The following is an 11894-nucleotide window of genomic DNA, read 5'->3' as shown; positions in this document are numbered from 1 at the left end:
ACTTGGTACAGGCATTCTTAAATGTAGAAAATGGTTGATTGAACCTGGTTTTATAGCGCTAAACCTCTCAGTTGTATGATAGTCGCATCAAATTCCATTATATTTATAACGATGCGTGAACAAAAATATGTTTCTGACAATTCTTTTACGCTTTGATAAAATTAAAAAAACCCATTCAATTTATAGTCAGTTTAAATTAAACACAACTCTACAATCTATGGTTCAGTTTTTAAAGCATCATTTCGAACTTTAATTACCACCAAATAACATTACACTACATTTTATGGACAATTAAAGACCATTTTTTATATTGTAAATGCGAAAAATGAACAAAAAGTGTATATCTCATTCAGACCCTCCTATTTGAGAGCATATGCTACTTAGGTATACAAAGTTGTATTGTTCGGTTTTTCTTATTGTTATTCTCCTCTTTCTTTTCCTTCCTCTTCCGCCGAACATGTCTGCACCAAACCCTCTTGTATGATTTACTTAAGGTTGCACGATATGTTAGACTCATATGTCGAGAAGTACAATCAGGGGTGTATTTGTGCATTAGGGTATAAAGAGAGGTTCTTTGAGGGGCCAAAGGTAGACGGGTTTACTATACTTGCTTTCCTTAATTTCTCAAATGATCATAACTTTAAAACAGTTAGTGATAGACACACTATTAATAATTGAAAATGGTGTACACGATAAAGCACATCAAATGAAAATAAGGGTTTAATCAAAGGGGTCATGTGAGAAAGTTCTAGTATCGTGCAAGTGGCACGATTCCCACCATGAACATGTTTATTCTGGTTTGTCACTATAAAGCACATAAAACGAAATGTAGGGTGATTCTAAAGGGGTCACACCCCCCCTGAAATTTGAAAAATGTTCGCATATCGTGTAAATGGCCGAGATCCCCACCCTTTAACCATATATATTTCTGTTCATCATGTCACAAAAGTTCGACCGATACATGTATATAGGGTAAGTTTCAAGAGGTTCCCACATCTCCAATGTTCAAATATCTTGTTAATGATCGAGATTTCAACCCCTAAACCATGTATCTTCTGGTTTGTTATGACACGATGATAAACATTATATTTTATACAGAGTAAGACCAAACGCGGGTCGTCCCCACCCATGTCATTTGCATATATATCAAATATATTGTAAATGGTCAAGATCCACACCCTTAAACCATATATATTCCTGTGTGTCATATCATTAAGATTTTTAATGATAAATAGAGTTAGTACTCAGGGGTCACTAATGCATATTACTTAACTGAACCAATTTTTTTCCTGCACTTTACCCAATGTCCGGCGACCTTGGGAAAAACTTTGATTATTGGAACTTTGTTTGGGAGAATTCGTAACAGCACCTTTTTACAATCAGTTATTGTCAGTTTGGTCCTCCTGGTTATCATCTAATTGATAGTGTACAAAAAATTGATTGATCATCGTGACATTCCATTGCAATTTAATTAAGGTTTCAATACGAATTTTGTCTTTTCAAATCAAAGTCTCAAAGAGAAAAGGTGAAGAAATCTAACATAAATTGGTATGTAAAATCTTTTATTACTTTTTTAATCATATTTTGGCGTCTCTGAATAAAGGACTGGAGATACCAAAAGAACATTATGAATCCCAAATCGGAGAGATTAACAAAACAATGGAAATAAAAGAAGAAAAGACAACCACCAGCTTCCGGTAAAACTTCGCAGCTAAAAAAAAAAAAATACAAACAAAAAACCCCTCATTTTTAACAAACAATTTGATTATTTTCGGCATATACAGTAAATTTACTGATATCCGATAATGGACAATTTAATTTATTTTACATAAGAAGACAGAAAACACTGAATTAAAAAAAACCCAATAATCATAGGTAATTATCTTTATAACAAAGTCAATTAAAAAAAAAACACACCTGATAATAGCTTATTATTCAATTACATGTAACAGTTAACATCGCATGTATTTTCAACAGTTAACAACAGTTGGAAAATAAAATTGAGAATGGAAATGTGGAATGTGTCAACAGCATGTCTTTAAACATCTTAACAGAAAAGATCGTGCTGGTTCCCTCGTAATAGTATTTCTAGTTTGGAAATATCATAACATAATTTCAAATGAGAGGGATCTTTTAATTATTTTTCGCAGTATTCCTTTGCATGGATTTAATGTACTAACTGTTAATATAGAATGTCCTTGACCTATATGAATCGAAAAAATTGAAAATAGGTATGCTACCAAAATACAAATAATAATAATAACAAAACCCGTTATTTCCTAACATAGATTTTCCAATATCTGTGTTCGTATTGATATTTGAAGACAGATATAATTAGTTAGCAATAATTCCAGTATCTACTAGTATATCTTTACTTATTAGAAAATATTCATCGATTCTTTAACTCACCTGATTGGTTTCCTAGGTAACGAATTCTTCGATATGTGATGTACCTGGTTGTAATGAAAATCAAGTTAATAGATATATAGGTTAGTCACTTAGTCAGACGGAAAAACAATGTCAGTGCTGTTGTATCCAGGAAAACTATGAATACGAATTGTTTTTCTCCTTTCATCTTTCTGTATTTTCTTCGGGAATCGGATAGCACAGGTAAGTCTGTAAATATTAAATAAAAAGTATATAATTGTTATTTGAAGACTTATATAAAAAATTATTCTAAATGTTATTCGAAGATGTAATCTGCTTGTTAAAGAATAATGACAGATAAATACACGGAACTAATACCGTAACGTTAACTTCTTTAAAATGTCTGCGAAGACATAGCGCTTAAACTAGCCAGTCATGGAAAAAATACGTCAAGCGCATCTGAAACCGCATTGTACTTCAAAGATACACGATCAAGGAAATAGTTATACCTCGTTTTTAAGCCGTGAAATTGTCGATTGCAGGTATGATGATAATATGCACGTGTCAAGGAATGAGTGAGAAGGTGAAGACTCAAGTATTATATTACATTGGCACACATTTCGACCTTTCTTCTGTTGATTACTGCCTTGAGAAGAGAAAAATCACAGATTTTAATTAAACAAGATTGGTTCACCATTTGCATTTTCATTAATGTCATATTGCGATGGACGTTATGATCAAAGGATATACATATCTTCTGAATAAAATTGATGGTAAAATATCCGTTTACAACAAAACTTATTTTGACACCTTATTATTGATACACATTGTGGCAAACATTTGTTTTAATAGAAAGAGGAGAAGGAAGATAACAAAGGGCAATCGTTAAAAAAAAAAAGGAAAAACATACATCCAACACACAGGACCATGGTCAAAAATAAAAAAAAAATGAGGAAAAACTAAAAATCAGTTACAAAACATTCTATTGTTATCTTTATTTCAAGTTCTTGAAGATAGAGCAGTTAACATGATTAACAAATTTTGAATTATTCAACGAAAAAACTCTTTATATTTATACTAGAAACTGAAGTCAAAAGATAATGTCAGTTTTTTTTTGTTTTTTTTAGAAGTTCTCGTATTTAGTCAACCTCGTGAGAATTAAAACCATGTCAACAAGAAAAGGGACACCTATGTAACCCATATGAATGTCGACTGACTATTGAAATACACGTCATTTAAACGTTAAAAAAAACCATGTTTTCAAAAACAAAACTAGAATTTTGATGTTGTCAGTTTAAGTGAACATACCATTTTCTAGCATGGGAACGGTCTTTTTGACATATATATTCAAGTTAGAAATAATTGAAAAAATCTTCTCTGGTAATGACTAATAAAAATGAGGATAACTTACTTCAATGATCATTCTATATAGCTTAAGTGGTTCCAAGAGAAGTATTAATAAGTTTGCTCTAGTAGACGAAAAAACAACAACATTAAAAACAGGTCTCCTAGTTATTATGAATAGAAAAAAAGCATCAATAAAAACAACATAATTTTATTTGTAGGTACCTGTACTTCAGATACTTTACCAGGTAATCTAATTTATATTGTATATTGTATATTTCTTACATTTTTTTTTCATAAATAGATAAAAAAAAAAAACAGTGTTGTGTAAGATGATGAGAAAACGACCCAACGACACGTTTTCATAAAGATATATTATCACTTAAACACTTATTTTTACAACAAAAACAAATTATGATTTAATTTATTTTAGCAAACGATGTAATATACACGATTTACAAATATTTTACCCAAAATATTCGTAAATTCAATCAAGTTAACCATAAATATTTCTACCAGATTTGATAAAGTCAGAAATATAAAACTTGACTGGCCAAAAAATTAACAGAAATATTGAGTAGTAATATTAAATGTTTATTTTACATTTAGTTGTTCGAATGTGTATGGGTGGAGCAGCTATAGGTCAATCAATATTGATGGATTTCACGGATGCAGATTTATATAACTTCCCTACATGTGCGTGTGACGTAATAATTAACGGTGGAAATGCTCTGTCCTTTAGCCAGATATACGCTCCAGGATACATACAGTGTGGAACTTCTATAACTATAAAAGATAACACTGGTGATATACGTTATATTGTGAATTGTTCAGGACAGACAATGGTAAACAACTTAAAAAAAGGTGATAATATCGAAGTCATCCTGAAGCGCCATTTTGATGATGCTGATGCCAAATACTGCTATCGATTAGATATCTGTAAGTGATACTTATATCCAGAGTTTAAAAAGATAAACAATACACGTAAATGTGCTCCTGTATGGTAAATGATGACGCAAAACGCCAATGATATGGTATATCACTGCTCTATATATTACATAGGGCTCTAGGTGTATTGGTATATTGAATATTCGAGGTTGGTATGTAATTAAGGGTCTATATTAAAAGGGGTTGTTTATCGGCATGGAATAAATCAGAGGGTTGTTATGTTAAAAATGTTTTTTATATGAAATTTCTTTCTAGAGGTATTCATCAGAGTGTCGAATGTCGTCATGTGGTATTTCTGAGAATGGTTTATCGGTACGATTTATCAAAGAGATTGGATTATCAGCTTTTGGTACATCGATATGAAAAAAAAGAGGGACGAAAGATACCAAAGGGGCAGCCAAGTGTGGTATATCGGTATATTGTTTATCGATGTATAGATTACCATATTTTCTGGTTAAATAGTAATTTTTCTATCTTGTCTTCTTATATAATAATTTGTTAGAATCAGCATTGATTATATTTCAGCTGGAACCAAATCCCCGTCGATCCAGGTTAGCTGTCAGAAGCATACAACATCCACAACAACTACCACAACCACTACAACCACCGTCCCCACCACAGACAGCAAACTAACAACTGGGCTGACTTCATCAGAGTATAACGCATCTGATAATACGTCGGCATACAGATATAACCAAGATATGTTACACGAGAACTGTCAACAAACAACAGGTCAGAGTTCATTCCATAACTTTCCACAGCACCAATAAAAAACACTTTTTTTATACTTCTAAAGAAAGTTGATTTTGCAATGACCGGTAATAAATTAAAAAGTATTTATCTCTTTCATTTGTCGATTTAGTTTGTACAATGACAAAGTAACATAAAAAATGAATATATTAAAAAAACAACCAACAAAAAAATCCCAAAATAACCGAAAACCTCACCTGAGCACATATGTTGTATTATTTTATAGTGCAACCTGATATTACGTAATAATTCAACATATTTAAGTAAATATCAGCCAGTCTTCAAAGATTTATGATGCACTGATATTGAGGTCTATCAATTACATTTGTATATGCATAAGGAAATATCACGTGACACAGAAACTGCATCTTTCGTTGATGTTGCAATAATGGTAAACAAAACAAATCCCAGTATACTTTTTTTAGTGTCGGATCCAAAAAAAGGGGGGGGGGGTGGTTCCGGGGGTTGGAACCCCCACTTTTTTAGGACGATCAATGCATTTAAATGGGGACTTGTGGTTGGAACCACCCTCCTTTTTAAAATGGCTGAATCCGCCCCCGTTATTATTAGTATAATTACATATTTAAATCACAGTTAATATTTATTGATGAATTAGATATTCTGCTTAAACATTGTATAACTGAAATACGGAAGCATTATTTTTAATACCGGAAGATCAAACATATCTTTCTTAGAAAATATTCGTTATTCAATTTTGTCCTCAACGTCCGCATAACTTTCTGTGTTATTTCCTTTCATTATATAAAAGCATGATATCATAAACTACATGTATTTTGTATATCTTTTAGTGGTTATATTGTCATAAACTACATGTATTTTATATATCTTTTAGTGGTTATATTGGCGTCTTTGTTTGGAGTCTGTTTGATTTACTGTGTTGCCATTACCATATATATCATAAGAAGGTAAGAAATGAATGTCACCATATAAATTATACTCAACTTAACTATCCTGGCTAATTCTGCAAATTGATTGGTTACCTTGAGAGGGTATCTAGACGCATCTATTACGTAGATCATGGCCACAATTAAAATTGTATACATTAAACGCGAGTTCCGTCTGCAAAAACTCATCAATGACCGCGATCGTAGCAAACAAATAATATAGGGTCAGATAAAGTACCGGCGTAGTTGAGGATCAATAATTCCATAAGCTTTTTCCAGATACATTTTATATCCTAATAAGTTATATATACGTTCATTTCCGTAGATATGGGTATTTTAGTAATTTAAGGGCATACGATACAGTTTTGATCCTGTATTTACAAGTTAATGAAAATTTGCATATAGGCTATTCTTTACCTGATTAAATCAAATATGTAATAAAAAATATACCTTCATGTGCTACTTTTTGAGTAAAATGATGTCGAAATTTTGTATATTTGCTCAAAGCTCAGATTTGTGGCCGTAATTTCTTTTTCGAAAGAAAGACATAACTTTTTTGTTATAAAAGATAAACACAAATTGTTTTTTGTAAAATAATAGTTAATTTCTGTATTTAATAAGCATCCTAAAAAAATATGCATTTTTTTATTCAGAAATAACTCATATTTATCAAATGTTCATGAATTGAGGAAAAAACGTCATTTTTTACTGCATGTTTATCAAAATTTTAAAAAATCCTCTATTTACAGTTTTATAAAATTTGGGTCACATAATCTCCCTGCAAAATGAAACAAATTGCCGTTTTGAAAAATAGGGGTCCATGAACTCGTTTTCAAATTAAATCACTTTGAATGATAAAAATCAGTCGAAAAATGCATCTTTTCCCGATATGTCACAGTTTGACGTCGCGAAAATAACATTTTACGTTAGCAACGTCATTACCTCCCCTGTAACTGTATCGTATGCCCTTAAGTACCCCAGGTCTTATTCCGTATCGGGCGATTGTTAGGGAAATTCAGACAAAAAGTGTCCCACATGAGAACAACATCATTTTTAATTATCTATTTTTTTTAATTGAAATTTGTAAATTTGACATAATTTTTACAGTGGTGTTGAACCCTACAGGCAGTCAAATATTATTTTTATAAATATAAGAAGTTTTTAATCGCGAAACAAAAAAAACTAAAATAAATCATTTTATTACTCAGACCATCAACCGTGAAATTGATGTCAGAGGTCATTAAAAGTTTACAATTAACATATTGGTGATACGTCATAACAATTTAGTATTCTTTCTTTCAGGGGACAACCAAAACCAGCTGTAGACGGATGTATTGACAGACATCAGGATTGTGACGACATTTATGAAGAAATTCGACCAACTTATATCTCACCGAATAATATTCCTATCTATAATCCTTCAACACGGCCATTACCGAATCCAAACACAAGTCAGACAAAATTAAGAAAAACGCCTCTTCCGTCACATACGAATAATACGTACGACCGAGCGGAAGAAAAAATTGGACAGACTATTTATGTTAATCACAGATTTTAATACATTATTTACGAATGGTCAGTTGTTTATCACCACGTTATTGAAATTACATCAATTATGCAGATGATATAACATCCTACTTTTATACGTTACGTGTATTATTTTGTGTTTTTTTAATTCAAAATTTACATTTAAGGTATGATAAAGAGATAGAGGATGACGAAGTCATTATTGGTCATACAGTAGAAGGAATGGTATAAATTCCTCTCGTTTGGCCCCTTGAAATAAAAAAGCTTGAAGTACATTTAATCTATTCAAGTACATGATTCAGAAATTCACAAGGCATTAGTCTATCAAATTCTGAATTGTGTAAGGCCTTTATAGGACATTTACCCATACCTAATTGAACCGAAACTATGTGTTAAACGATCTGTATATGTATATATACTTCATATCAACATGACGCCAGAGAAATATCACAATTAACGTTTCTGAAATGAAGTATCCAGATTTTGTTTCCCATTCATTTATCCGTAACACTAACGAAGTTCTGAAAAAATAGACGCATTTGGCTTTCTAGGTGCAAAATAGTGACTATTTCCAAACTTCCTCTTTTCAGTGAAATCGAAAAATTGTTATGAACAAAATATTCATTTGAATGATGAAGAAATCAGATTTTTTTTAGTATTGATATCGACCCCCCCCCCTTTCCACAGTCATACTGTTATGAGGACAAGGTGTGCAATATATCTCAAACACATGTGGGGTTGAAGGATTTGTTGTACTATCATGTTTTTTATAACATACTGTGGACAAAAACAAACATGACAAACGCGATAATGCATCACTAAAACAAAACCGTTTAAAATACTTTTTTTGCAGATGAATTTGTGGTAGTAATATTTGTCTTTCGGTCTTAATAGATAGCTGTCTCATTTGTAATCATATACATCATACCATATCTCTTCAATTGTATATGCTTCGTACTTCCCTGTGCTTTCGTGATATAATAGATCTTATAGTTTTTAAATCCGAGTTATTTTGTAATTGTTATAAATTAGTTCATATAAGAAAAACTGTCATCATTATTAATTCCACAACCAACATTTAACTCTGAGCGAAACATTATGATGTATCTATAGATGGTATAAATGGATCACGACGGTCATGGTCATGCGTGTTGCTTACACATTATTTTTTTTAATATATGAAGACTATAAGTCTTATTATGTAACATCTTACTTGCAGAATAAACATGCATGTACACATCAATTTCATATTTTGGATCGTTTATTATTCACCTTTATTATCGTCTCCTTTAACATTAATTTTTCATAACTAAATTTAACCATGTTATCATTTGAAATTGTCTTTCAAATTTTTTTTTATTAATGTTTTTTTACTTTTAAAAATTGTTATATAATTATTCTCTTTATCTAGTTCTTTTCATCGGATAATTTAAATATTGTGTTTGTTTGTTAAGTGCACTGGTATTTCTTTCAATTACATTGTAATGTAAGATTTTGCTTTTTTTTTTTTAAATTATTTACGATGACATTATAACTGTGTTCAAATTGTGTAGGTGTTGTTGCTGTATAACGCCTTAAATGCGACTAATAGTGTTTTATAAAGTCATTTACAACCTGAATGTTTTTCCATCTGCAATATTATTACCAACAAACAGCAAAAAAAGACAACCCCATCCAAATATGTAAACATATATACGAAACCACAATGGAACTATTTCTGATTCAGTACTTCTTCATCATGGTACCTTTGGAGCAATTTATTTTATGAAGGAGCACGTTCCTCGTATTGAGGTCCATATATTGTAAACATGCATTTGCGTAGCATATCACCTGCAGTGTATGTAAAGTGCGGATCCTAAAATACCATTTTCACTGTATATGCCATGCATTTCTGATGTAGAATGGTAAATAAACAGACGAAAAAATTATGATTTTTGAAGAAAATGAAGAAAATTGTTCACATGTACTATATTTAGTAATAAATAATACAAGTTATACAAAATAAGAGATGGGAACGGGTTTTTAACGCGCCGAGAGCCATCCATACGTGAAATATATACCGAAATAGGTGAATATTTAGGACGTTATACGAACAAATCGTTCAGGTGATTAAAAACGGCAGGAAAGATGTAGTTGCAAACAAATATTCATTACAACACAATTATTAATGTTGTATAACGTAGAATAGCTTTTGTTATTCAGTTTGCCCATATTGTATTGAATTTCACTATGATGCTATCTTTATGCGAGTCATGTTTGCTGTTGAATAATGATACTTTACTTTCATTTTCACTGTAGAGCGATTCATTAGTATTGTATATGCGGTGCATTTTCACTGTATGAATTTTATTAATTTTTATGCATTAAATTCCAAATTCAGCCGACTTGTAAAGTAAGAAAAGGATTTGATAGTGCTGACTTTGAGATGAAAAGTTTAATTGAACACTCTAATAAATTCAATAGAATTAATATGTATTTCAAATAAAACACATCGTTGTCATAATATAACAATATGTGGATCATTTCAGAGTTGAAAGTGTTTTTAGATTAATGGAAAATATTTTCAAATGCATGCCAATTTGATAAAATTCATGTTTCTGCAGTAGTCATTATACGCATGTGCAAACAAATTTTATCATTGGATTTCGAGTATGGGTCTATTTACCAATCAGAAGAAGCATGTCATAGAATTTTTTATGATTCATCAGAATCTTTATTTAAAGTGTAGTTATATTTATCCAATGCATTGAAACTTCATCACTGAATACGTACATCTCGCATGTCCATCGAAATAGAATGGGATAAAAATGGATAAAAACAACAATACTTTCTAATATTTTTTTATAAATCACTTCTTGACCAATTTTAATGAGGTTTTGAAATAAAATTTTTAATTTTGGGTCCGGTTTTAAATTGGCCCACAGGGTCCAAAATAAAATTTGAGGTTCTTTGGTAGGCTGAATCCATACATGATTGTGTTTATTATTATTTTTTTAATTTTTGGCCCATTTAACAAGTTTGTGGGGTCCAAACTGTCAAGAAATAAATTCTTTTGGATTTCAACAACAGTTGAATATTTGGGATACTTTGGAATGCTGAATCTTACCGTGTTTTTAAATTTGGGATTTTGGTATTTTGGGCCAAGTTATCGAAATGGTCCACATTGAGGCCCAAAGGGTCCGAAATTCAACATTTTTTTGATTTCATAAAAAATGAAGTCTAGCTTGAATGTTGTGTACATACTTACCCCAAACTGTTCAGGGTTCGACCTCTACGGTAGTATCAAGGGTGCTGTACAACACGTACATCATGTTCCAATGCAACTTTATCAGTATACGTCTTTGACAGATAAAGTTTGCCCTACATAACTTGACTTGCATTTCAAGCTTTAATGACTTTGGATATTTATATGTCACATTGTCGTTTCATTTTATACAGTAAAGAACATGCAAGCAACAATCGAGCTAAAAACTATCTTTCCTTCAGAATATGGATGTTAAAGCATTTGGGGGCTCAACAATAGGGGAGGCAAGTGAAGATAAATCACAGAAAAAAGAATTAAACTTCATACCAATGCACGTATTGTCCTTTCAAGATAAAATTGGTAGCTAGTTTTCCCAGGCATAAGAAGATCCACACTAATGGGTTAAACAAATGTGACCAGTGTGAATTAAAATTTTAAGACTTCTCAATAAGCATAACAACTGATAGCATGGAGTAAGCCTGATTTGTACTCATTGTTCCAAACACTTCAAAAGCAGAACTGGGCAGTGGCGGATCCAGAACTTTTTGTAAGGCGGGCCCGATGGCTGACCTTAAAGGGGGGGGGGGGGGGGCTCAAGTCATGCTTCAGTGATTCCCTATATAATCAATCAAATTTTTCCAAGGCCCCCCCTGGATACGCATATGCTGGCATAGCTTACCATGCATAGCTTACCATATGAAGAAAGCAACAGGAACTTTTAAGCACATCTGCTCGTTTTATAGTAAAACATTAAAAATGCTTCGCTGACCTCAGAGATCGAATCCTGAACAGTTGGGGCAAATTTGGAC

At 31.7% G+C, this 11894-nt stretch overlaps 1 protein-coding gene across 2 annotated transcripts; it reads left to right on the top strand.

Annotated features, from left to right (window-relative positions):
* The first annotated feature begins 2493 nt into the window (after window positions 1-2493).
* Window positions 2494-9460, top strand: LOC143046291 (uncharacterized). 2 transcript variants are annotated; one of them, XM_076219386.1, is made up of 6 exons: window positions 2494-2610; window positions 3933-3959; window positions 4321-4650; window positions 5185-5391; window positions 6263-6335; window positions 7617-9460. In XM_076219386.1, the coding sequence occupies exons 1-6, from the start codon at window positions 2547-2549 to the stop codon at window positions 7870-7872; spliced, it is 957 nt and encodes a 318-aa protein (XP_076075501.1). In that variant the 5' UTR covers window positions 2494-2546; the 3' UTR covers window positions 7873-9460. The 2 variants fall into 2 exon arrangements, with proteins under 2 accessions (XP_076075501.1, XP_076075502.1); XM_076219387.1 differs by lacking the exon at window positions 3933-3959.
* The last annotated feature ends 2434 nt before the right edge of the window (window positions 9461-11894 follow it).

The sequence above is a fragment of the Mytilus galloprovincialis genome, chromosome 9 (assembly GCF_965363235.1).
Source record: "Mytilus galloprovincialis chromosome 9, xbMytGall1.hap1.1, whole genome shotgun sequence".
Lineage (NCBI taxonomy): Eukaryota > Metazoa > Mollusca > Bivalvia > Mytilida > Mytilidae > Mytilus > Mytilus galloprovincialis.
Note: the sequence above shows the minus strand (reverse complement) of the source record. Positions and strands in the feature narration are given on the sequence as shown.